At 50.0% G+C, this 25,559-nt stretch overlaps 3 protein-coding genes across 6 annotated transcripts; 1 reads left to right on the top strand and 2 right to left on the bottom strand.

The window, feature by feature from the left end:
- Positions 1 to 546: 546 nt before the first annotated feature.
- Positions 547 to 5,987, bottom strand: Cbln3 (cerebellin 3 precursor). Its single transcript, XM_021663658.2, has 3 exons — positions 5,278 to 5,987; positions 4,841 to 4,960; positions 547 to 4,572 (listed from the first exon to the last, which is right to left on the bottom strand). Exons 1-3 carry the CDS (start codon positions 5,554 to 5,556, stop codon positions 4,375 to 4,377), a joined length of 597 nt encoding a protein of 198 aa, XP_021519333.1. The 5' UTR covers positions 5,557 to 5,987; the 3' UTR covers positions 547 to 4,374.
- A 208-nt stretch (positions 5,988 to 6,195) lies between these two features.
- On the top strand, positions 6,196 to 19,460 carry Khnyn (KH and NYN domain containing). 4 transcript variants are annotated; one of them, XM_021663651.2, is made up of 8 exons: positions 6,196 to 6,333; positions 7,060 to 7,277; positions 7,744 to 8,861; positions 8,995 to 9,125; positions 9,206 to 9,302; positions 14,578 to 14,685; positions 14,874 to 14,975; positions 15,628 to 19,460. In XM_021663651.2, the coding sequence occupies exons 2-8, from the start codon at positions 7,077 to 7,079 to the stop codon at positions 15,875 to 15,877; spliced, it is 2,007 nt and encodes a 668-aa protein (XP_021519326.1). In that variant the 5' UTR covers positions 6,196 to 6,333; positions 7,060 to 7,076; the 3' UTR covers positions 15,878 to 19,460. The 4 variants fall into 4 exon arrangements, 3 of the variants coding, with proteins under 3 accessions (XP_021519326.1, XP_021519325.1, XP_021519327.1); XR_002477423.2 differs by having other exon boundaries at positions 6,259 to 6,453; positions 14,578 to 14,745; positions 15,628 to 15,646; XM_021663650.2 differs by having other exon boundaries at positions 6,262 to 6,453.
- Sdr39u1 (short chain dehydrogenase/reductase family 39U member 1) lies at positions 18,018 to 21,011 on the bottom strand. Its single transcript, XM_021663653.2, has 6 exons — positions 20,891 to 21,011; positions 20,517 to 20,623; positions 20,357 to 20,439; positions 19,932 to 20,053; positions 18,967 to 19,110; positions 18,018 to 18,717 (listed from the first exon to the last, which is right to left on the bottom strand). The coding sequence occupies exons 1-6, from the start codon at positions 20,904 to 20,906 to the stop codon at positions 18,305 to 18,307; spliced, it is 885 nt and encodes a 294-aa protein (XP_021519328.1). The 5' UTR covers positions 20,907 to 21,011; the 3' UTR covers positions 18,018 to 18,304.
- Positions 21,012 to 25,559: the final 4,548 nt, after the last annotated feature.

Genomic DNA, 25,559 nt, shown 5'->3' with positions numbered 1-25,559 from the left:
CCCTCTCCTTTCCTTTTTTCCTCCCCTCCCCTCCCCTCTCCTCCCCTCCCCTCCCCTCCCCTTATCTTTCCTCTCCTCTCCTCATCTCCCCTCCCCTCCCTCCCTCCCTCCCTCCCTCCCTCCCTCCCTTCCTTCCTTTCTTCCTTCCTTCCTTCTCTCTCTCTCTTTCTCTTTTCTTTTCTTTTTGCTTGCTTTCTGTTTTCCAGACAGGGTTTCTCTGTGTAGCCCTGGCTGTCCTGGACTTTGTAGACCAGGCTGGCCTTGAACGCACAGAGATCCGCCTACCTGTGCTTCCCAGCGTGCTGTGATCACAGGTGTGAGCCACTGCCCTGGACTTTGGTCCCATTTTCTATGTGGAAATTGGCAGCCAGGAAGAGGGCAGAGTGAAAGTTGACAATGGATTCTATTTTAAGAATCCCCAAGTCTGTGGGGCTGTGGTCCTTAGAGTGGATACCCATTACCACCCGGGCTTTACTTACTGTTTAATCTGTGTGCTTCACAAACCTACTTAAGCAAAACTGAATACAAAAACACATAGCCAACAAATAGGATTCTATACATTTTATAAGTCAAATCACTTAAACATTGTTACAAATTCAATTAAATCCTCCTGAATATTTTAATGGAGTCACAAGTCTGATAGGTCTGCTCCTTTAAAAGCTTTGAACATTTTGATAAAGCAAACCCATCACCGCACGCATTCTACAAGTTTTGTCTGTGTGTGCATGTGTAACGGTCCGTGCAGCCCAGGCAGCTCTCAACTCCGGATCTTACTGTTTCAAGTGCCGACTTTACACGTATGCCACCACACTAGACTGGACTGTCCAGTTTGAAACCTCCACTCCACTGTTGGAAAAGTGAGTTTGTCGATTACGAAGTGGATGCTCTCTCACTCAGACCAAATTTTGAATTTGGTTTTCAAATTCAAAACATGAAAAAAAATTAGGATACACAGCTGTGCGGCCTAAAGATCAGTCATTTGTTTCTGGGTCATAAGAAAAGAGGGAACATTCTCTCCATGGGAAGGAAGTCTTGAACTAGCAACCAATGAATTCTTGGCTAGGTAGGAAATTATTTACCTTCTAAGATGATTAAACCTGTGTGTGTGCGTGTGCATGTATGTATGTATGTGTGTGTGTGTGCGCGTATGTGTGTTGGGGAGCTGGAGGGATGGCTCAGTGGTTAAGAGCGATGGCTGCTTTTGCACAGGATCCAGCTGACATTCCCGGCACCCGCATGGCGGCTCACAGCTCCAGTCTCAAGGGCTCTGACACCCTTTTCTGGCCTCTAAAGGGAACTGTATGCATGTGGTGCACAGACAAAACACCCATCCAAATAAAACAAAAATAGCCTGAAAAATAAGACAAAACAAGACAAAACCTGTGTTGGCGCTGATCTTTATCTTGGGTGTCTTAGACTCACATCTCTCCAAGTGATGGGTGAGCTGCGCCAAGATTCAAAGTCTGTGGTAAGCAAGATCTCTCAGAGCCCCTACCCTAATCACCAAGATGTCTCCACGTGCTGTTACACGGCATGGGGCTTTGCATACACACCGCAGGTGAGGACCTTAAAATAGAAAGTGTTCTGTATGTTCTGGGTGGGTCCAGATTCCATGAACTTTCCCCATGGAAGTCAGAAAGACGCTGCAGGCATAGGCTGGAGAGAGGCAAAGGGCGGGGCCGGGACTGCAGCTTTTGGCTGGAAAGCAAAGGGGACTGGGGATATCAGTGCCACAGCTCTAAGGAGCAGAATTCTAAATGAGTTTGAAAGTGGTTTCTTCCCTCTTCTTCCACCTTACTTTCAACTCTGTGAACCTTGATCAGAAAATAGCCATGCTCTGTAAGACTGTTGACATACAGAAACTGCAATAAACAAACAGCGGCTCATACCGCTTGGTAGTAACAAGCTAATCCAGTCTATCATATTTTGAAAACCTTCCAATGTCAAATTATTCTTCTTCCTTAATGTAAGACTCCTGACTTCCAGCTGGACGTGGTTGCCTAGAATAAGCTCTGTGGGCTGCAGAGATGGCCCAGTGGTTAGAACACTTGCTGTGCAAGCCTGATGACTTGGGCTCAGGTCCTTAGAACCCACATTTAAGCCAGCCATAACCCATGCATCTGTAATCCTTGTGTTCCTAGGGGAAGATAGAATTCTAGAAGCTTCCAGACCAGCTAGCCTGGTGTATGCAGGGATAAATTAGAGTTCCTGTCTCAAACACGGTAGGTGCAGACCAACACCCAAGGTTCTCCTCTGACTCCCTCTCTCTCACACACACATAAACACACACACACACACACACACACACACACACACGACCCACGATGCATACACATGGAAAATACTACAAAAAGATAAGATTGTTTCTTAGCCTGTCCTGGCTTGGTGTGGCCAAGTGTGACTCCATTCTGGCAATGAGGCGCAGTCAGAAATGGTGTAGGCAGCTGTCAGGACACCTTTTAAGGAAGGAGCTGTGTCATTTGTTCTCTTGCTCTTTGCAGTGCCTCTGGGAAAGGGGGACTGGGCTGTCGGGATTTTAAGTAGCTATTCACCCTGAACATCCTGGCTGCAGATTCTTCAAAGTAAAGCAGAATTGATTTCTTACCTTTTTTAAACTATTCTTCCTGATCACAAAGTATGGGCTCCTCCACCTCTTTCTCACCAACACCACCTCCCTTCCCCCTCCCCCGCTGGGTTTCAAGCCTGGTGCTTCATGAACATTAGCTTCTGCCTCTGAGCTACACCTCCAGCCTCATTTCTCTTTCTCTTTCTTTTCTTCCTGCTCTCTCTTTCTCTTTTAAGACAGGTCGTACCATGTAGACCTGGCTTGCCTGAAACTCACAGAGCTCCACATGCCTCTGTTTCCTGAGTGAACATCCAGATTTTTATTTTAAAACCACAACCTTGTTCTGGTATTTACTTAACTTGAGTACTATTTTCCCCTTTAATGTTTTGACTGTTAGCTTGGTGGTGGTGGCGCAGCCTTTAATCCCAGCCAGCACTCAGGGAGGCAGAGGCAGGCGGATCTCTGAGTTAGATGCCAGCCTGGTCTACAAAGCAAGTTCCAGGACAGCCAGGGCTACACAGAGAAACCCTGTCTCAAACAAACAAACAAAACAAAACAAAAAACAAAAAACAAAACAAAACAAAACCCCCCCAAAAAAACAAAAAACAAAACCCCTTGACTGTTATGCTCAGTTTTGAATTTATTTTCTCTTCAGCATGGCATGTGTGCTTCAAACCTGTAATCCTTGTTCCAAACTGCACTCTCTCTGAGGTGAGGAGTATAGTGTTTTACCAACCACAGTTCTCCAGCTGCTCTAGACAGGTCTATTCATACTGGACCATCAGGACAATGGGATGAAAGAGAATTTCTGATGCTGGAGGGAGAGTAGTTGGAGGGATGAATCATGGACTCCCAAGGTAGCAGGAAACTTAAGAAGGTAAATAAGCTAGTATAACTGTAGAGAAACAGTGATGGTGGGGACAGGCTACACTCAGCCGAGAAGCAGCTAGAGGAAGGAGGTGTCAGTCAAGAGTGAGGCATGACTGAAACTCAGATTTCAGAGGTGGGGCAGTTCTAGGAGGTGGCCAAGTAGGAGGACATAGGGTCACTGATGTGTTCCGTGGCTCATGTGTGACTTTTGACCCTGCCTCCAGCTCTGTATACCTGCTCTAGTTTCCCTGTTTGTCAGAGCAAACACACACACACACACACACACACACACACACACCAGAGCCTCAGGCTCGTCAGGAGATGAGGGCCAGAGTCCATTGGGACCTGGCACAGATGGATGGCAGGATTTCTGCCCACTGACTGTCCCAGTTTATCTGCAGAATGTTTATCATGTTCAGAGTAGGCACATGTCCCCATCCCATCTCTCCAGCTATGGGTGCTCTGTGGCCCTCCCCACACTTCTTCTTGTGGTTGAGCTGCCAGCCCCTGTTCATACGGTGCTGGCTGAGATCTCTCCTGCTGGCACTCCTCACAGGATGAAGCCTGCGGGTTCTATGAGGCTGGTCCATCTGGGCCCCTGTGGGAGCCTGTCAAGCTTACCTGTGCCACCTGTCACCAAATAGCACTGAGCAGGAAGCTGGGGTGGAGAGCAGGAGGAGTGGAGAATGAAGCGGTGATAGCCTTCCTCTTGCCAAATCCTGCTTTCAGCCTGAGTGCAGGCAGGAGGCTGGAAGGGCAACTTGAACGGTAGTGGTGAGGAGGTTCCATAGCTCTGCTCTCTTCTACTCTAGGCCTTGGGCGTTTCCCACAGGGTCGCATGCAAGGAGGGGCCTTTCTCTTGCTCCATACTTGTTTCTGGGGCAGGGGAGGGCAGAAGGGTCAGATGCTAGCTATCTGTCTTTTAAAGGCATGGGTCTTCAGAGTGGGAAGATGAGGAAGCCGGAGAAGCTTGAATACTTCCAGCCACCCAGAAGATTCCCCCGACGAAGGCGCAGGGACACCCGGTCCCCAGGGTCCAGGGGAAGCAGCACAGAGCTTGTGGCTGCCTCTCGGGTCACATCAGGGTCATTTGCAAAGGCTGAAATGACTGGCCACGTGTTCAGCATCAGACTCACCTGTGGAGGGGAGCACCATTAGCACCTCTGCCCTATCCCTTAGCTCAGGACCCCCATCTTCCCACAAGCTTCCCTTTGGGAACCCGACACTCAGTGGGCTGGCCTGTGAGAAGTGAGCAGTGGCCAGTGCTGGGCTCTGTACCTGTGCCATACCCTGCTAGCCAGGACCTTTCCCCACTTGCTCCTGGTCCAGGTCACTAGAAGGGCTACCCAGGGAGGTGCTACGTTCCATTATGACTCTTCCTTCCCCCCGGAGGTGGGCTGTCACCTGGACAGTTTGGCGGTTGTACACCTTTACCACATGGAATCGGAAGCTGTAGACTCCACGGACAGGAGCCACGAAGCAGCCTGAGGTCCGATCAAAGCCACCACCCTCATTCACCAGGACCTGTGGGAAGCAGATCCTGTTGAGTGGGATTCTGGGTGCCTGGGCCTGAGGGACATCACTGGGGTTGGCATTTGCACAATGAGTAAGGAAAGAAGAGGTGGCAAGCAGGTGTGGCAGGGATTTGTAGATTCAAAAATTATGAGAAAGGGCTAAGATGGCCGAGTGTTTGAATGAAAGAAGGCTAAGCAGTTGGTGGCAAACGAAGGTGGAGCGAAAGATGCAGGAACTGGTTCTCTTGAACTCTGAGGGATACAAAGGGGGCTTGGAAGGTAGAGTCCAGGTCCTTGCAAGTGTCTGGACGGGGGCAGGGGGGTTACCTGGTCGAAGTAGATGGCACCACTGGTTCCATTGCCGGTTTCCCCTGCCGGTTCATGGTGGTGGCTTCGGACTGCAGCAAAGGCCACTCTTCCTGGCGGTGCCTCTCCCAGGGCTGCTCCCCCAGGCCCCCCGGCGGCAGGCCGACCTGGCTCACAGACCACCAGGCACTCCCCCTCCAGCAGGACAGGCTCCGACCCTTCTTGGGCACACCCAGCTCTGAGGCTCAGAAGCATCAAGGCCAAGGACAGCCTGGGGCCGTGCTGTTTTGTTCCCATCATTGCTAGGCCCCCCTGTCACCCACAGACTTTCCTGTCTTCTGTCCCCCTTTGCTCTCCCTCCTCTGCTTCAGGCCTCCGCTTGGCCTGATGCTCTGTTCTTTCTGTGGTCTGTCACGTAGCCTGGGCGCTTCCCTCCTTCTATCTGTCTGTGTCCCACAGCTCTGCCTGGCCTTACCCCTGCTGTCACTGCAGTTCCCTCCTTCTTGGCAGAGCGTGGAGTGACAGCAGTTGGCCTCTAGGAGGGAGAAGAGGAATGGAGACAGGACACAAGGGCTCTAGCCACAAAAGGGCGAGTGTATGTACACACACACACACACACACACACACACACACACTCATGTGTGAAATGAAGTTTGTTCAAGTCCTTCCTCATCATCTCCTTTTCAGAATTATTCAGTCTTTCTGCTGCAAGGTGTGTCCTCATCTTCCCCACAATATACTTGGTGATTCTCTTGTGACTCTGGACCAGTCACTTTTCCTCTTGGAACACCCAAGGACCCCAGGAACGGGAGGAGGAGAACGTGAGAGTTGGCGGGAGGCGCTGGGGTGGGAGGGAGAGTTGGTGACAGAGTAGGCCCCGCAGGGGACGTGGTGGGCGGGTCGTCGGCAGAGGGACAGCAGGCGGAGCCCGCGCAGGGCGGGCGCGTGGGAGGCGCACAGCTCTCCATAGAGCTGCCAGCGCTGCCCTGGCGTGGGAGGAGCCGGGCTGACTCCGCCCCAGGCCGGGAAGTGACTCCAAAACCAGAACGCGATGTTGACGAGAGAAGTCTAGGTTAGGTGAGGAACCCGAGAAGGCCCTCCCAGATTCGGGCCCCCAGCCCCAGGCTCCTGGGGCGCAGGAGAGGCGCGGGGGGCCCCGAACCCCTGGAGGAGCGGGCGGAACTCGCGGCTCTGGCGGTAGGCGCGCCCCTCCTGAGCTGGGGAGCTGGAGGCCGCGGCGGGAGGGTGGTCGGGCTGGGGGTGGCGGTCGCGGCAGGCTGTGGGAGGGCGGGCCATGCCGGGCGCTTGGCTGTGGACAGCTCCGAGGAGGGGAGGCGGGGAGGTGGGAGTGGCTAGAGAAGGAATATGGCAGACAAGGGCACTCCCTCCCTCCCAGGACTACACAGTTACAGCCTCCGGCTAGTAATCATTTCTAGAGAGGCCCTCCTCTGCTCCAAAATCCGAGACCGCTCAGCGTTGGGGCTCTTTCCCCACCCACCCACATCTTGTGATCCTCAGAATGAGGTGGAGGCCCCTTCACCCTTCCCCTCTCAGGGCGGTGGTCATCAGTTTCCTCTGGCCAGCCGCCCATCCCCAGATAGCCTTGTTTACGAAGGACTTTGGGAGAGGCCTGTGTACAGATAATTTTCTCTCCTCTCCACCTGCGAGGAGGCTTTGTGCCTCCTGGGGTTGTTTACCAGCGCTGTGACTAGGTGCGACCTGTTGGTTGTTGGGTGTAGGCCGTGTGACTAGGCTTCGGGTTGAAGGGAGACATAGACTGTGAGCTTGCCTCTGCCCTTCCAGGTTCCTGGGAAGAAGCCATGTCCGTTTGGGGGTTTGTTTCCCCGACGCCTGACCGCTTTGCGGTGTCTGCGAAGGCAGAGGACAAGGTTCGGGAGCAGCAGGCCCGCTTGGAGCGTATCTTCAGCGTGGGAATGAGCATCCTCCCCAAAGACTGCCCAGAGAACCCTCACATCTGGCTGCAGCTGGAGGGCCCCAAGGAGAACGTCAGCAGAGCCAAGGTGAACTCCTCTCCCTTTTAGCGCCGCTGCCTAAAGGAGGAGGGGTTGAGGAGGACCTGTGCCTCTTTGCTATCTTATTGGCTGCCTCTGTCCCGAGCTTTGAGGAACTCAGCAGGTCTTTTTATTTAGAAATTCGGTTTCACTTCTGCTGCGGTGGCCCAGGTTCTGCTGGTATTTAGAAACAAATCACGTTGTGCTCTTGGGATGGTAGAGTAATCCCACTGTACAGGTGGGCCTTGCTAGGGAATCCACCGGGGGTGAATTCTCATTTTTTTTCCCTTTGGCGTCAAGGCCAGTACGGCTCCACGACTTGGCAGCCCTCTGATTTATTCTTCAATTTCCTTATGTCTACAGCGGGAATAGTAACAGTATCTGCTTGGATGATGCAAGTGCTTGGAGTTCAGGGGCAACAAGGAACCTGAAGGGGATGGCTTCTAGAAGTTTCCTCTCTGACTTTCCCATCTAGGAATACCTGAAGGGGCTCTGCAGCCCAGAACTGCAGAGTGAAATCCACTACCCACCCAGACTGCACTGCGTCTTTCTGGGAGCCCAAGGCTTCTTCCTTGACTGCCTGGCTTGGAGCACGTCTGCCCACCTGGTGCCCCAGGTTCCCGGCTCCCTGACGATCAGTGGCCTAACTGAGGCGTTTGTGATGGCTCAGAGCCGGGTGGAGGAGTTAGTGCAGCGGCTGAGCTGGGAACTTCAGCTGCAGTCCTGTCCTGGTGCCACCGACAGCGCTGGGGTGCTGAGAGGCTTCTCTGCGCTGCTGCAGACTAGGAAGGATGCCTACACAGAGGCCCTGCTGCAGCTGCCCCTGGCCGTCCAGGAGGAGCTCCTGAGTCTGGCACAGGAGGCCTCCAGAGGGCAGGGTCCACAGGCCTCGCCCTCTCGAGAGGTGGGGGGTCCAGGCCTGTTGAGTGCTCAGTTCCAGGGAGTCAGGGCTACCTTGAATGAAGGTGGGGGACCCCTGGGCACTGGAGGGGTGGGGTGGGGAGAGCCAAGGGCAGCAAGAGGAGAAAGTCACACCATGGAGAAGGAGGGAAGGAAGCAGGATGGTATCAGGGACATGGATTCTGGGTGGAAGGCGCTGTCTGGGGAAGAGGTCTGGGAGAGGGGAGTGGCTTTCAGGCCCCAGCCAGCAGGTGGAGGAGCAGGGGAGGTGGCACCCCTGAAAGGAAAGGCCTTGGGGAAACAGGAGGTTCCTCAACAGAGAGAGGGGCTCAGTGGGCAGGGTGAGTCCGGTGCCCATGTGCCATGCCAGAGGGCAGCGCCAACCCGGGGAGCCTCTCTCCTCCAGCGGCTCCATAATGGGAACGCCTCACCTCCGAGGGTGCCTAGCCCTCCGCCTGCACCGGAACCCCCGTGGCCCTGTGGAGATCGGGGAGACAGGGCAGACAAGCAGCAGGCTGGGGCTCGAGGTCGAGGGTCTCCATGGAAACGAGGCACTCGTGGGGGCAACTTGGTGACTGGCACACAGCGGTTCCAGGAAGCCTTGCAGGACCCTTTCACCCTGTGCCTTGCCAATGTGCCTGGCCAGCCAGATCTCCGTCATATTGTCATTGATGGCAGCAACGTGGCCATGGTGTAAGTAGCTGGTGGGACCGAGTTCTGAGGCGGGAGGATGAGACAGGCGTCTTTGTCTGTTTTGGAGACATCTGCTGAGGGGCTGAGCCTGCGGCCTCCTCTGGGTCCTGAGTGTTGACTCTTTGCGTTGCAGGCATGGCCTCCAGCACTACTTTTCCAGCCGTGGCATCGCTCTTGCTGTGCAATATTTCTGGGACCGTGGGCACCGTGACATAACCGTCTTTGTGCCTCAGTGGCGCTACAGTAAGGATTCCAAGGTCAGAGGTAAGTTGGGTCTGATGTTGTGTGTCCTGGGTGAGGCTGCGTTGACCTTGAGGGGAACCCGGTTGTCTCTTGTTCTACAGAGAGTCACTTCCTGCAGAAGCTGTACTCCCTGAGTCTGCTTTCCCTGACACCCTCACGAGTCATGGATGGCAAGAGGATTTCTTCTTACGATGATAGGTATTTGCTCCTTTCCTGGCCCAAAGTTTGATATGCAGGGAGTGTAGTGGGACGTGGAGTAGGAGAGAGATGCTCCTGACCTCTGTCCTCCGCTCTGAGTGATGGAGTTAGCTGTGGTGGGACAGATGCTGGGGTAGGTACATCAGCTCTGCGGGCAAGATGAGGTGGGCAACCGCTATTTGCCTGCTCATTATTCACCTTGTATTTGTATACAGTGCTTTATTGTCTAGAAAATACTGGTGTAACGGAGAGCTGGAAAAGCTGGTGACACAAACAGCTATGACATTTCCACTCGTAGAGAAATTCTTTGAACATTCCGGGAAAGGGAGAATAAATAAGATGCAGAAACACAATCTTTGAATACTAGGGTGTCTAGAACACGGTACAGTGAGAGATTGCCAGACTCAGAACAGAAGGGACGGTTAGAATTAGAGCTCCAGGTTTCATTATTGATCTGCTTCCTCCGTGGCCTCAGCCCCGCTTCTTAGTCAATTAACCTCTTTGTCTCAGGATCCTTCTCCATTCATTCACCCTCCTTGTGACTATCAAAGGAAGATAAGGTATGTGCTTGCCTCATGCCTGGTGCTAAGCAAGAAGTCTAGTGACGTTCCCTCCTAACATTGCATGGGCCCAGTTAAGTGTTGCATGAAGCTGGGTGTGCTAGTCAACGCCTGTAATCCCAGCACATGACAGACGGAGGCAGGATAATCCCCATTAATTTGAGGCCAGCATGAGCTACAAAGGATGTTCCAGGCTAGCCTGGACTACAGAGTAAGACCCTGTCTCAATAAAGTAAAAAGAAAAAAATAAAGGAAAAAATATTACAATCTTTACATAAAATATTACATAAAATACAATTTTTACATAAAATATTATTGCTATTTACAGAAGTAGAGACAGCTGTTAAGTGGCTAACTCCCTTGACAAAAGAAAATTAGGATTTAAAGTTACCATATAGGGTAAACAGAAAACGTGGGATATATGCCTGCCACGCTTACACACATGGTGTGGAAATATATGCATTTTTAAAGCTAATTAGCTATTTTAAATCTTTGTAAAAATTACTTTTTATTTTATGTGTAGTGTTTTGTCTGCATGTATGGATGTGCACCACGTGCATGCCTGATGCCCACGGAGTCCAGAAAAGGGCATCAGATCCTCTGGAGCTGACACAGGCCCTCGTGAGTTGCCTGCTGTGGATGCTGAGAGCCAAGTGCGGGTCTTCAGCATGTGCAGCAAGTGCTCTTAACTTTTGAGCCGTCTCTCCGCCCTATTTAAAATCTCTTAACAACTCTAGGTACTTATTCCTTAGGACATTACTCAGTTTTTAGAAATTTCCAAATCATAGTGATTTAGTGTTCTTTCCTGTAACTGTGATACAGGACTCTGAAAAGGGCAATGTAAGGGGCTGGAGCAATGTCTCGGGGGTTCAGAGTGCTTGTTGCTCTTCCGGGGGACCAGTTTGTTTCCCAGCACTCACACCAGACAACTCACGTAGCTCTAAGGAATGAGCATCCTCTTCTGGACCCTCTGGGGCCACGAACATAGGTGTACAGACACATCCAAGCAGGGCTGGACCCTTGGGCCACATGGTGAAGGAGTGAACCGACTTCTGCAGGTTGTTCTCTGATCTCCACATATTCAGTGTCACATATATGTGCTCAGGCACGTGTCACATATATGTGCTCAGGCGCACACACACAGTACTGAAGAAGCAACTTTAAGGAGGGTTTAGCTCACTTCAGGTTACCGTGGCAGGAACTTACAGCACGTCACACCCAGAGGCAGGTACAGAGCAATGAGTGTACACCTGACAGGGCGTAGCCTCCTCCCTGTCCTCACAGGATCCAGAGCCTCTGTCTAGGAAATGGTGGGTGGGTCTGTCCACTTTAATTTTGACATTCTTACAGACCATCTGATCTAGACAGTCCTTCACTGTGAAATCTTCTCAGGTGATTCCAGACTGTATTAAGTTGACAAAAACTGCCCAGGATACTGATTATGTTTTATTCTTTTGGATACTTCACTTTTACTTCCTAGAAGTAAACAGTATTTTATAGAAGGCACTTCCTTTTTGTCTTATTTAGGTTTCTATTGCTTTGATAAGTGCCATGATCCAAGGAAACTTGGGGAGGAAAGGGTTTATTTCATCTTAAACTTTCAGGTAATAGTCCTCTCTGACTGGAAGTCAGGACGGGAACCTGGAGGCAGGAATTGGTGCAGAGACTGCAGAGGAATGCTACTTACTGGCTTGCTCTTCTTGGCTTGCTCAGCTCACTTTCTTATACTACCCAGGGCCACCTGCCTAGAGGTGGCAGTGCCCCCAGAGGGCCGATCCTTCCTTTATCAACCAGCAATGAAAATGGCTCACACACCTCTAGGCAATCTGATGAATTCATCTCAATTGAGGGTCCCTTTCTAAATAACTGTATATGTGTCAGGTTGACAGAACAAACAAACAAAACGACCAGAAGGCTTCTGATGCTACTGGTTGTTTTCTTTTGGACAGGATCTCAGGAGCCCTGGGCTGGACTGGTACTTCATCTGTAGGCCAGGCTGGCTTTGAGCTTGTGGCGACACTTCTGCTTCTGCCTCCTAAGTGCTGCTTTTCTGTTTTAGGCCTTGATTTTAGTTTATCTAAGACAGTAACTTTTTATCCACATCAGCATTGTAACAGGATTGATACTGGAGATGGAGTCAGTTTTAATGCATAGCTGTGTAGAACCTGGTGGGTACATGATGTAAATCTGGAATTTCTCTTCCTTACGGTAAATCAGCATGGTTAGAGCATAACAGGGACTTCCGAGTGAGTGATGCAGAGCAGGATGTATCCGGAGAGTAGTAAACTGCTTAACTAGAAAGCGCCTTTTGTGTACCTCACAGAGCATAGCATCCTCTTGGCTTGTTTCCCAAACACCTGTCATACCTAACCCTGATTTCCATTCTTCTCTGGACCACAATGCCTTTCAGATACTGGCCACCCACTTCAGACTAGTGCATAAGTTGGAGAAAGAACTCTGGGGCAAGAGTTGGTCCCTGGCCTCCGAAGGCCCAAACAAACTGAACAACAATGAAACACCTATTTCAAGCACTACAAGAACTCAGGAAATGGAGCCCTGTTGTGACTGGGGTTTTGCAGGAAGGAAGGGGTTGGGGGTTTTTGTTGATTGAGAAGGATGTGCGATGGGCTGAATCTCTTTATTTTAAACCTTTCAAAAGTCCACTGCCCATCACCTTGTGAATCTTACTCTTTGGATGCAGAATTATTAAAATGGGACCTGAGCATGGTGGCTAATATCTTTAATGCCAAAACATAGGAGGTAGAGGCAGGAGCAGAGGCAGGGGCAAGATGACGAGTCTGAAGTTAGCTTTAGTTATTTAGTGAGTTGGAGGCAAGCCTGGGCAACGTGAGCTCCTGTCTCAAAACTAAACAAAATAGAACAAAAGAAGAGAATTACTAAAGTGGGCCTCAGGTGTCTTTAAAAACTTTTAAAACTTTGGGGTTGGAGAGATGGTTCAGTGGTTAAAGCATTAACTGGTCTTCCAAAGGTCCCGAGTTCAATTCCCAGCACCCACGTGGCAGCTCACAATCTGATGCCCTCTCCTGATCTGCAGGCTTACATGCAGACAAAGCACCGGTGTACATAAAACAATAAATCATAAATAACAACAAAAACACTTTAAAGTTGTATTTATTTACTTAGAGATAAGGTCTCCTGTAGTTCAGGCATCAGGCCCACTGAGTACCTGAGGATGACCTTGACCTGATTTCTCCTGCTGCTGCCTTCTGAGTGCTGATATTCTGGTTATATGTTACCATGCCCAGTTTATATGGTGCTGGAGACTGAACCTAGGGCCTTGTGCATGCCAGGTGAGCATTCTTCCAACCAAGCCATATTGCCAGCTTCCAGAAAGGAAGTTCCTTAGGTGGCTTTCATTGTAAAGGCTTAGGATGCCTGAGATATGGGGAACTGAAGGCAGAGAGCAGAGCATGTGTTATGACTGTAGTCTGATCGTCGATCTTGGCTGGAGTTGAGGGTTCATTAGGGAATACTGAGAGAGAAAAGGCTGTAAGGATGACATGGAAGTGGGTTCTAGAGGCCCTTAGCTGCCAGGCCTGGACATGTGGCCTTTATTCAAGGCCTTTCACTGTGGCTGAGTTGGGGTGTGGAACAGCTCTGTGCACGGAAGAGCAGGGGAGATTGGACGATGGTGGATGGTTAGGTAAGGCAGATGAACTGGTAGAAGGTGAGGCAGCAGTCTTAGTGTTAATGTCTGATTATTAGAGTGATTGTGGCCCTGGAAAGGAAGGCAGCATGGAAAGGTCTGGAGTGGAAGGCTTTTCAGAGAAAGGCAGGTTTGTGAGTGACTGGTGGGGGCGGAGTGGGAGTTAGAGCTAGCTTACTGTTTGTTAGACACAAAGTGTTCAGTGGAGGTTGTGTTGAATGATGCTGTTGGGAGACTTGGGTTCTTCACCGTTTCTTCTCTAACTTTGGTGTCTATGTCTAGTCAGTCACCTATAGATGGGTGATGCTGCGGTGGGAAATCGAATATGGAGGCTATAATCCCAACCACTGGGGAGGCTGAGGCAGGAGAGTTCAAAGCCTGCTGGGGCTACAGAGCGAATTGTTCTGACTCCGATTTTCTTTTTTGATTGTTTGTTTTTGAGACAGAATATCTCTATGTTGCCCTGCCTGTCCTGGAACTCTGTAGACTGGGCTGGCCTGGAACTCACAGAGATTTGCCTGTCTCTGCCTCCTGAGTGCTGGATTGAAGATGCGGCACCATACCTTGCCTATCTCTTATCTGCCCCACCCTTGGTCTACATCTATCAATCTATATGTCTATCATTTATATATCTATGTATCTATCACCTATGTATCTTATCATCTATCATGTATCTATGTATCTAGTTGTCTATTATCTATCATGTATCTGTCATCTATCATCATCTGTCTGTCTTTTATCATCTATCATCTATCTTTACCTATCATATCTATCTTGTATCTATGTATTCTATCATATCTATCTGTCTGTCTGTCTGTCTGTCTGTCTGTCTCTCTATCTATCATCTTACTAGTAAAGTACTTGCCCAGGATGCATGAGGGTCTGTTTGGGCTTAATTCACAAGCAGCCCTCCTTACCCTTCTTTAGTTAAGAAAATGATTTGGGAGACTGACCTCCATCGGCAGAAGTGGGTCACAAGTGTTGATTGCATACTGTGGGATCAGATCTTTGGATAATCCCAGAATGGTGTCTGTGTTTTTTGAGACAGGTTCATGGTGAAGCTGGCTGAAGAGACTGATGGGATCATTGTCTCCAATGACCAGTTCCGGGATTTGGCAGAGGAGTCTGACAAGTGGATGGCGATCATCAGAGAGCGGTGAGAGAATAGGGCACCGGCTCAGACCTTTCTCTAAACCAGCTCTTCTCTGGCCACTGGGTGAGAATCCTGGGCAAGGGCTTGAAGATGCCTCAAAGGATGATAGCCAGTAGCTCCTGGTGGTGCTGGTCCCAGACACCTGGGAGGTAGGAGAGGTCATCTCTGTGATTTCCTCTTTCCTCATCTAGCCTGCTGCCCTTCACCTTTGTGGGGAACCTCTTCATGGTCCCAGATGACCCACTGGGGCGAAATGGTCCCACCCTGGATGAGTTCCTGAAGAAGCCGGTCAGGTAATGCCCCTACTTGTGCAGGCAGCCTATAGCTCTCTGAAGGATGGAGGCATGGTGGGAGTGTTGCAGCTTGGGCCAGCTTAATTCGGCGGTAGTCTTGAGTTTGCTGGCCTGCCCTTTAAAAATCTCCTTAGGGACCTTGACACAGACCTTTGTACTAGTCAGAGAAACTTGGTATTTCTTTTCTCTTCTGCTAAGTTTGATGGAGCTATCTGGGAGATGGGTGCATGTAGTGACGGCTAGTTTTAACTCCACACCCTCTGTTGGCTCATTAAGGGAGTGATTATATGAGGGTTACATCGCATTAGGGTTCTGTCTTCCTAGCGGGTTGGTACTGCCACTCAGTGGCCTGCAGAGGGAACTGCCTCCCGAAAGCTGGAAGTAGGTCAGTTTGGCTCCCTGAGGCCCAGTTTCTCTCCAGAGTACTTACTAGTTATTATTTATAATATTTATGTATATATGTAATATATATTTGGTTGTTTTGAGACAGGGTTTCTCTGTGTAGCCTTGGCTGCCCTGGAACTCACTCTGTAGACCAAGCTGGCCTCAAACTCACAGTGATCTGCCTGCTTTTGCCTCCCTGAGTGCCGCCATCAAAGGCATGCGCGCCACTGCCCGGCAGCTTATCAGTTCTTGTTCTGCTTTTCTCCAGGAAACAGGGCTCTTCTAAAGCTCACCAGCCCTCCAAAGGTCCCAAAGAACATGCTAATCAGCAGCAGGGGAAGGAAGAGGAGAGGGGCAGTGGTGGCATTCGGAAGACTCGGGAGACAGAGCGGTTGCGGCGCCAGCTGCTGGAGGTGTTTTTGGGTCAGGACCACAAGGTGGACTTCATCCTGCAGCGGGAGCCATACTGCCGGGATATCAATCAACTTTCTGAGGCCCTACTGAGTCTCAACTTTTGAGCCTTTCTTGCGTGCGTAGCTGCTGCCCTGTAGAGTCAGCCTCCCAGCCCAGCCCCTTCTGTTACAGTCCTTCTGCTGCTCAGACTGTGACTCAGACTCACTGGAAGATGGTGCTTTGGCCAGAGGAAGCACCAGACAAGAGGAGCTGAGTGTGGAAATACTCTTGCCTGGGGTACTTTGAGGACAGGGCCATAAAGTGGACTCAACCTGGGGGAGGACCGCAGCCAGCTCTTAGGAGGCTTTGATCAGACATAACTCAACGTTGCCTTTATGAAGGGTTTCTATAGGGTGTAGCCGCTGTTTTGGAAGACTGAGGCTTCCAGGTTAAATGGGTTGGGGGCTAGGGTAGGCTGGAGGTGGCGAAAGGCTAAGCTGAGGAAACAGGCATCCTAGGCTGCTCCTCTGAATGGCTAGGATAGGCTGAGCTGTTCCCTGGCAGGGGCTGGAGGACTCAGTGCTGTGCGTGCTGTCGCAGTAGGACAGCAGAGAATTGGAATGCAGAGGGGGTAGGCTTCCAGACGCAGGTGTGCCTTGCCTGTGACCGTGCCAGAGTTGCTTGGCCTCTACTTATGTCTATACGTCAGGCATAAAATAACCTTTGAGAAAGGAGAACACAGAGGAAGGCTCCTGTGAGGAAGTGCACTTGGATCATGGCTCAGGTATGTCTGCCTGTGGCTGCATAGGCTCGCTAACCAAAACTCGACTCTCAGAGATGTCCACCGTCCACACGCTTGGGTTTGACACTGGGTTTTTATAGAGCATGCCCTGTAATGGCTGCATCCCTTCCCAGCAACCTTCAAAACACCCATTAACAGGTAAGTTAGGGCTGATTGTTACATTACCTAGATATTCTCAGGGTTCCTCTAAGTGGCAGCTGGTCGGTTGCATTTTAAGTGTTTGTTTACAAATCATCAAATGTGTCAGGCCCTGGTCAAATCCTCTTTCTGGTGTCGAGTGTACTCACCAAATCCATGAAGTCATGATTAGCAGTGACGATGTAGTGGGAGCTGACACCTTCTTTATGGAAGACAGGTTTCAGTCAGCAGCACACACTATGTCTTGTGTGTATGGTGAAGAAACTACTTTCCGGGAAGGAAGCCAAAGCATCAGAGTTGAAAGATACCTGACGGCTCACGGCCCAAACTGTTTACATCCTCATTTCCACCCGTCATTGTTCTGTACCTGCTTGAATTCTTCCTGTGCTGGGGAATTTACTATCTGCAAGGTGGCACGTTCCCTACCTAGATGCGTTATAGTTTCTCCTCTAGTGTAGTCTAACGTGCTTTCCTGTTATTTCCACCTTCGCCAGGAGTAATTCAGAGCTAGTCAACTTCTTACAGACCAGTCGGATTAAGAGGTATAAAGAGGTAGGTGCCCCTGGTTTCAGTTCTTTTTGGGGACCTGTAGCAAGTCCCTGAATTAGATCCTTTTCTGGCTCTACCTTATTCCAAACAACACAGAGTTGGCTGTGTGGCATTCCCCAGGCCCCAGCATCTTTGCCTGTTTCACTGGGCAACCTTCATCTCTACAGATTGATTTAGGCTTGGTATTGGAGACAAGTTGATCAGGGAAACTACTCTCGGTGCCCAGGGGGTAAAGAAAAAAAGAGAATGGTCTGAACCGGGTGCGGGTAGAACTGCTTTTTAAGTTTGTGGTTGGTTCCTTGCTCTTTTTACTTGCCATGGTGGCGAGTGTACAGAAGGCCACAATTATCTCCCCCTTTATGCTGAGGGCCTTGGAAGACTGATGAGAGACGAGTCCTAGGCCTACAGAGGGACACTGACTTTGTTGTACTGTGGTCTGATGAGCCGGAACCTGTATGTACTTGCTGGATTACTTCACTGCTGCTTGGTAAAATACTGAAGGCTAACCTCCAGGCCTTTTCTCCACGTTTGCTGGTATCCTCTGACAGGTGGTCAGGGGGACAACAGAGGTCACTGGAAATAGATCTTTACTATCTTTAATCTCTGTCATAAACTCTTGATTCACCAGCGCATTTGGGAAGAGGCCAAAAAAAGGAAGGATGAGGGGAGAGGAAGCCTGTTACAACGTTCAGAAACCGCTTAGGAAGAAGAGGCGTCTAGGACAATAGTTCTTAAGATAATTGTAGGAGAATCTAAGCCAAAGAGACAGCTGGAGCTAGTGGTATGATTTATCTTTATTGCCGTAACTATAGAAGTTTCTCTACACAGCCTCTGGAGGATGGTGGCAACTGTGACACACGGAAGCCACAGGAAGTTGAGGAGGTTAGGGTTAGAATGAGAGTACATCCTTGAGACCGGGGTTTCTCAGACAGGCTTAGAGCAACAGAACAGGGGAAGACTCTAAGACCCAGAAGGCTTCTGATCATAAAATATAGGGATCCCCTGACTCAGTTCTCAGTATGCAGGAACAGGCCCCGCCCCTGCTTTGGGGATCCTTCTCCACTTAGGCTACGACATCCTTCAAGGCAGCTTGCAGCTCTGGGAAGGAATACTGGTAGCCAGTGGCCAGTGTCCGCCGCGGGACCACTTTCTGGCCTTCCAATAGCATGATGGCACGTTCTCGTCCAAAGACTGCTTGTACCACAGTGCTGGGGACAGGTATGAAGGCTGGGCGGCCCAGGGCAGCACCCAAGGCTTTGGCAAACTCAGCATTGGTAGTGGTAGATGCTGGAGCTACTCCATTCAGGACTCCTTGGACGTGGTTTGCTTCAAGGGCATGATTCAAAATTCCCACCAGGTCACGGATGTGTATCCAGGGGAAGAACTGGTGACCTGAACCAATGGGGCCTCCTAGGCCCAGGCGGAAGGGCAGGAGCATGTGCCCAATGGCACCACCCCCACGGCCCAGCACAACCCCTGAAGCAGACAAGAGGGATGGTATAGGAGGGTTGCTTAGCCTTGGGAACCTGTACTACGGTCATTTCTCTTTTCCCCTCCTCACTTTCCTCCCGTGTGGACTTGGAGTGGGCAGGGTGGGCTGTGGATCTTCTTGGGACTTTCCCTCTGTGGGTTAGCCAGAGTGACAGTCAACTCTCACTGTAAGCTCAGCCCTCCTGGGCCCGGAAATCTTCCACCTCACCTGGTTCCCAGGTCCTTGGTCCTCACCTGAGCGCACCACGACCTGGCGCGTAGACTTTCCTGGGAGCCTGGCTGCTTCTTCCCATTTGGTTACCAGGTTGGAGAAAAAGTCAAAATCCCCTCCTGGGCTGTCCTCATCGTACTCCTTGGTCAGGCTTGGCTGGTAGTAACCTGTCACGGAAGAGCACGCATTTCCTCGGGCAGGCTCTGTCCTGCTCCTCAGCCCTAGTCTCCTCCACCCTCTGAGTGAATCTCGACTCTTTCCCCTGAGCTCCCCCACGTGTCCCAGCTTGGAAGTCTAGCCTCTGGCTGCCAGGCTGTGTGCAGAGGCTGCTGGCTTGTAGTAGTTAGCAGGGACAGAAACTTGGCTGCCAGGCTGCTTGAGCTCCACCATTCCTGACATCTGTGACTTTTTGGCAAGTTACTTCTCTGTATGAAAAAATCTGCATCTTCATTGTGGGAGTAACTGTACCTACCTCGTAAGGTTGTTGCAAAAATTAAATAATATAACGTATAAAATACTTAGTATGGTGGCTTACTACTGGTATCTTAATTGTCTGCAATTCCTTGGTCTCAAAGGTGATACAACAATAGGGGCTCTTCCTGGGCCTGGAGAGATGGCTCAGACGTTAAGAACACTGGCTGTTCTTCCAGAGTTCAATGCCCAGCAACCACATGATGGCTCTTAACCATATAGTGAGATCTGGTGCCCTCTTCTGGTGCACTGGCACACATCAGGCAGAATGCTGTATAAATAATAATACACAAAAGCCCATAGGGGCTCTTCATAAAGAACTCTGGTTCAAAAAGCAAGGGGCTTGGGAGTAGGAAGACTTCTTCAGCCCCCGGACTGGCTTCACCCCCCCTTTCTCTGAGGGCTACCAATAGGAGCTCCTAGCTTTCAGTACCTCCCCGACAAAGCCCACACAGTGACAACGCAGGGCCCAGGAGCTGCTTTCTCTAATGTGCGAGGTTGGTGATTTGGGGCATACCTACACCTGTGACTAGTATCCAAGCCAGGGGTGGGTGTGCGGCTTTGGTGATGGCATTGGCCAGCAAGTGGGTGGTGTCCAGGCGGCTGCTAAGAACCTCTTTTTGGAAGGCTTCATTCCATCTGCAGAGAAGATGAAAGATCACAAGTACAGGCGCGAACCTAAACCATATCCTCACTCATCCTTTCCTCTCCTAGTCTGCTCGTTGTCTTCATGAATCACTCTTGGTGGCTAAAACAGACAGGACCCTTCCCCCCAGCCCTCAACAGGCACGGACCGGATCTCCTCGCCCACAACACTGGGCTTTATTTGACACGGGTGCAGAACAGGCTCCAGGACTCAAGGGGCACTTGCACAGTGTGCGTCTCCCGATGATCCCTCCCCTCCCCCGGGGCAGGTGCTGTCTGCTTCACGGCCCTGCTGACCTTCGCAGAGGGTTAAGGATGTTCTCTCCAGCTAGGTTGATGACAACATCGCAGGGGGGCAACCCCGAACTACTGAGCTCACTCTGTGGGAGGAAGCACAGCGCCTGCTGGGAGTCCTTCCTCGCAAATTGCCCTCCCACCTTCCAGAAGCCGGACGTACCCACGTGACTCGACCCGGCCCAGGCTGTCTGGAGACCAACGTAACTTCGTGGCCCCTGCTTCTCAGCAGCTGGGTTAGGGCTGTCCCAATGAATCCCGTCCCGCCACCTGGTGGGAGAACACAGGCTGTTCACTCGAGGGAGGCAGGCCATCTGCTGGCCGCCCAGGGCGCGGTGCCATCTGTCTCTAGGCCTCTCCTTCGCGCCACCCGGAGGTGCGGAGGTGACACAGGTCACGGGGGTTCAGAGATTCAGCTTCTGGGGATGGGGAGCCAAGGCTGGGTTGCCGGCTTGGGAGACTACGCCCCGTGGGCCTGTTCTCCCAGCCCCCGGCTGCAGCCGAAGCCCGCCCGCCGCTCCCTCAGCCCTCCCTCACCTACAAGCACCCGCATAGCGACAGGGAGCTAGCACGCCTGCGCGAGACTTAAACCTCGGACGCGACTACGCGCTCCACCTCACGCGAATTTCAGGATTAGGTGTGCCCCCACCCCTCCCCCGACCCGGAAGGAGTTAGAGCAATGGCGAAAGGACGTAAATTTTTCTGGGAAGAGAGGTGGATGACGCTAGAAGAGAGAGGGAGGAAGAAGTGCAGAAAATGCCAGCACAGCTCTACACCGCAAAGCGCTGGGCGCTTGTTCAGTTTCCGGGCAGGGGCGCTGCGATTTCCCCTTGATCTTCCCTCACTGTTGTGCTCCTCCTGCCAGCGCTCGAAGGTGCTAACGTTTCTTCTCCCGCTGACGTGGGCACTCTCCTTGCTTCCTCGGCTAGGCTCTCACGAGCTAGCGTTCCACCCTCTGCTTCCCTGTTCACCCCGTTTCCGGGCTCCCAGGTCTATTTTCCAGTTTTAGATCATTTTGATTGATTGCCCAGCCAGAATCACTGCGCTTGTGCCCTCTCTTCCTTCGTTGTGGAAATGCTGCGTTTGGGCTTCAGTGGAAACCATAGAAGTGTAGTAGACCCTCAGATCTCACCGTTTTTACCACACTTACCACCTACCTGTTTGAGCCAATGCCATCCTTTGCCTGGATTATCATTTCGAGCTCCGTGTGTGTGTGTTTGCCCCAGTTCTTGCTCCTTTCTTTTATTGTAAGCAGAGCAATTCTTATTAAAAGTTAAACATATGCCATTAAAACTCATGCTGAAGTCTTCCAATAAAGTTTGTGTTTAGAGTAAAAGCTGAAAGACCTTGAAAACCTTCAGGGTCTGTGGTGATCTGGTGCTCACATCTCTGTGCCCTAACTTTCTGTCACTCTCCTGTCTGCCTGTCCTGCCTGCTTAGCATCAGGCCCGGTCTCACTCACCAGTCCCTGCCTGAAATGCCACTCTTCTAAAGAGCCCCACAATCTCACAGACTTAGCTTCCATCACGTATCTAAGCAGTCTCTTATGAGAAGTTCTTTGACCAGCATAGTTTCCTTTCTCACCTTTGGAACTTCCTGTCACCCGCACGCTGCTTTTTATTTCATACCACTTGCCCGATGAATTAAACACTTGCTCCTCACAAGAGCAGGGGTTTTAGCTGCTTTGTTCATTGTTCTATCCCTGAAATTTGAACACTGCCTTCGTTTTTACAGATGGTTAATTATTATTTATTGAATAAGTGAGATTGGTGGTTAGGAGCGTAGTACTTGGAAGGAAAGTTCCTAGACTGAAATCCCAGGTGTTTTCTGTTTTGGTTTTATGAATTCCACAATATCTCGTAGTTTCCTTGTCTGTGAAACAAAGATAGCAACGACACTCGCTTCATATGATTGTTATCAAGACTAATAAGTTATATTGAAAAAAAACCTTAGGGGGGCTGGAGAGATGGATAGCGGGTTGAGGGCCTATGGCTCTTGCAGAGGACACAGGTTTCTCAGCTTTCACAAGGTAGCTCACAAACATCTGTAACTCCAGTTCCAGGGGATCTAATGCCCTCTTCTGATCTCCAAGGGCACCGGGCGTGCAAAATGGCACACAGATGTGTATGCAGCTAAAACATTCATGTACATAAAGCAAAAATAAATAAATCCTGAAAAAAATCTTAGAACAGTTCACTGCATGATGCAGTAAATGTCAGTCATCTTCATCACCATCACCAGATGAAATTCCTAGGGTGTTAGAAATGTGAGAAACTAGAGAACAAAGAACTGGAGGACAAGCTTGATGGGAGCCTTTTCTGGCAGACGTGTTTTCTAAAGATGGCTGCAGCGGTGTCTTACTTCACATGCTGCTCTGGGATCTTGTTCTCAGGAGATGAACTATCTGCTTCTTCCCTTGAGCTCAGATGGGTGCTGAAGGGCGGTGACGTCCAAGACTAACACATAGGAATGTCACACATTTCCATTTTGTTGTTTTGAGAACCAACCACTAACCTGTGAGGAGGCCAAAACTCCCCCACAGGGAGACTGTGCGCAGAGATGCCACAGTTGAGTGTCTAGCTGACAGCCTAATGGGATTCCTAGCCAATAGCAGAAGCAGCTGCCAGATTCGCACATGAAGATCCTGCTAGGTACCTCCTGTCCCTATGGAATCAGCCTCAGCCTCTGAGTCTTCCTGGATTGGGGTATGGGGAGGGGTTGGGTATGGGGAGGGGTTGGGTATGGGGAGGGTACCAGAATTCATGGTGCACACACCTGTATGGATTCTTCACCCATGCGAAAGTACCATGACTCTTTAGTGTTTTCTGAAACAGGGTATCTCTGTGTAGCCCTGGCTGTCCATGAACTCCATATGTAGACCAGGCTGGCCTTGAACTCAGAGATTCTCCTGCCTCCCAAGTGCTGGGTCAAAGGCTTGTGCCACCACTGCCCAGGTCTCATGTAGCCTAGGATGGCCTGGAATTCTTGATCTTCCAGGGGATAAGACTGCAGCTGTGTGTTGGAACTCCCAGTGTCTAGAGATGGCTGTTTTATTTTGATACCTGTAGCAGTTTGTAGCATGGTCACAGTAACCGGGCATTCCAGGTCAACTGTTAAAGGAAAGTCAACAGGTAGCAAATATATACAGGGAGGCAAAGCCAGGCCCAGCCAGGTGGCACAAATAATCACTTCATTTCAAGCCATAATTACTTAAAATTAAGTACTTCATTACTTAAGATTACATAGATTAAGCAGAAAATTCGATTCCCTTAGCAGCATGGGCTTAGCGGGAGATGAGCAGCTGGACACAATTCTGGAGTGAAGGATGAAGGTGTGGAAGCACCTGGAAGTGAAGTCGTCCTGGAAGTGGAGGTGAATAGCCAGAGAGGAAAATGTGTTAAATGCACACAGCTGCCTGCCTCAAAGCCACATTCCCAGGCAATGGAACATTTGCTGATTTTATGATGTAAGTTTTGGGACCATTGCAGGATGAACAAAATGTATCTAATGACCTACTATTTGACATCCTTTTTAGGGAACCATTGGGTGAGTGAGGTGGTGAGAAATAAAATATAATTTTATTAGTTAAGACTCTGTGGATGAAATGGTGAAACACGTATAAAAAAGTGGAGAGACTTTTTATTACCGACTGCCTGACATGACTGAGGAGATAGAGGAAAAAAAACGGGGTAGAAGCTGTTGATCACATACAGAGAGTACGCCTTAAGGAGACAAACAGTTGCAAGTGTCTCATGATGAGGCAATGGCCACTTCCCCCCTTACTTTAATTTTCTATTTTCTGTGTGATTTTCTATTATTGATGTTTTGCCTGCATGTGTGTCTGTGTGAGGATGTCAGATTCCTTTGAACTGGAGTTACAGGCAGTTGTGAGCTGCCATGTTGGTGCTGGGAGTTGAACCCTGGTCCTCTGGAAGAGCAGCCAGTGCTCTTAACCACTGAGCTGCACTAGACAATGGCCATTCTTAATAAGAGGCCAGATCCCACAGCCTGAGGAGGTTAGGCCACATGACCTGCAGCTCGTGTGCACACTCTCTTCCCTTCCTTCCCTGGGAACAACCGTTAGGAAGCTGCCGTGTGATGTCATTAAGTTTTCCTAATTTGTGACCATAACCAGTACCAGATTCTTCCACAGCGTGTCACTTAAGCTATGTTGAAGTAAATCTTGTCACGTAAAACTTCTCATCACCCCTTGGAGGATATGAAAGTCAGGCATTTCTTTTGGGGGTTTCTCTAAGGGAACTTCTTTGGCCCGCCCCCATCTCTCTCATGGTATTTCTCTCCCTTCTTTCCTCCCTAACTCTCTTATTCTACTGTTAATGAAGCTTCTCTTCAGATTTTAAGGGAAGCCACTCCTTCCCTTTAAGGCCCCTCATGACTCCGACTCAACTGTATTGTTTCCTATCTAATCCTCCAAGTAAACAGGATTTCTGAAGTGTAATTATGTGTTAGCTTCCTTTCAAGAGCCAAGAGTTGCTGCTTCAGTTATTACATTTAACAGATAGACTGATATAGAATAAGCCAGGTGTTAGCTGTAATCCCTTTAGTAATAATATTTATGCCCAATTAGATTCAACATCCTGATGGATAATGGAGGTAAATGAACTAAAATATGAAAATTAGCTAATGAAAAACTGAAAGCTGGACTATTAAAAGGCAACAGACACAGGGTAAATTCAACAAATGAACCATCTCTAGGTGATTAAGAAAAACTTTCTTTGTGATTGACCAAGATATTCCAAAAGGCTGTGAACACCAAAAAATGAACCTTGTGAAAATTTGCAGGTAATGGTGGCTCAGATCTTTAATCCCAGCACCTGAGGGTTGAGGGAGGAAGAGGCAGGCTGAACTCTATGAATTTGAAGCCAGCTTGGTCTACATACTGAGTTCCAGGGCAGCCAGGGATAAATATTGAGATCCTGCCTCAACAACAACCCCTAAAATTTTCATGGTGAAGACAAAAGAAAAGCCACAAAGAGCAGGAGTTTAGTGCTAGTTAGAGGTGAAGTAACCAAAAGCACTTGGAGGGACTGAGAATCAGGCACAGAAGACAGTCTTTAAATACATTATAAAGTCCCAGAATGAGCACATTTCCTGCAATGGTTAGTGGCCAGGTGGAATGGGCTGTTAGGAGCCGATCATTGTCGGGGGCTGGCAGTGCTTTTGAAGATGATAATGTGCCTTTACT

The sequence above is a fragment of the Meriones unguiculatus genome, chromosome 9 (genome assembly GCF_030254825.1).
Source record: "Meriones unguiculatus strain TT.TT164.6M chromosome 9, Bangor_MerUng_6.1, whole genome shotgun sequence".
In the NCBI taxonomy this organism is placed as follows: Eukaryota; Metazoa; Chordata; class Mammalia; order Rodentia; family Muridae; genus Meriones; species Meriones unguiculatus.
Note: the sequence above shows the minus strand (reverse complement) of the source record. Positions and strands in the feature narration are given on the sequence as shown.

Coding starts and splice junctions, on each gene's coding strand:
- Sdr39u1 (XM_021663653.2), bottom strand. Junction 20,440..20,516: donor GGCCGGGTCGAGTCACGTGG/GTACGTCCGGCT, acceptor TTCCTCCCACAG/AGTGAGCTCAGTAGTTCGGG. Junction 18,718..18,966: donor CCAGGTCGTGGTGCGCTCAG/GTGAGGACCAAG, acceptor TGTCTGCTTCAG/GGGTTGTGCTGGGCCGTGGG.
- Cbln3 (XM_021663658.2), bottom strand. CDS start 5,556: ATGATGGGAACAAAACAGCACGGCCCCAGGCTGTCCTTGGCCTTGATG. Junction 4,961..5,277: donor GTGCCATCTACTTCGACCAG/GTAACCCCCCTG, acceptor TGCTTCCCACAG/GTCCTGGTGAATGAGGGTGG. Junction 4,573..4,840: donor ACAACCGCCAAACTGTCCAG/GTGACAGCCCAC, acceptor TCCCCTCCACAG/GTGAGTCTGATGCTGAACAC.
- Khnyn (XM_021663651.2), top strand. CDS start 7,077: ATGTCCGTTTGGGGGTTTGTTTCCCCGACGCCTGACCGCTTTGCGGTG. Junction 8,862..8,994: donor GGCAGCAACGTGGCCATGGT/GTAAGTAGCTGG, acceptor TTTGCGTTGCAG/GCATGGCCTCCAGCACTACT. Junction 9,126..9,205: donor TAAGGATTCCAAGGTCAGAG/GTAAGTTGGGTC, acceptor CTTGTTCTACAG/AGAGTCACTTCCTGCAGAAG.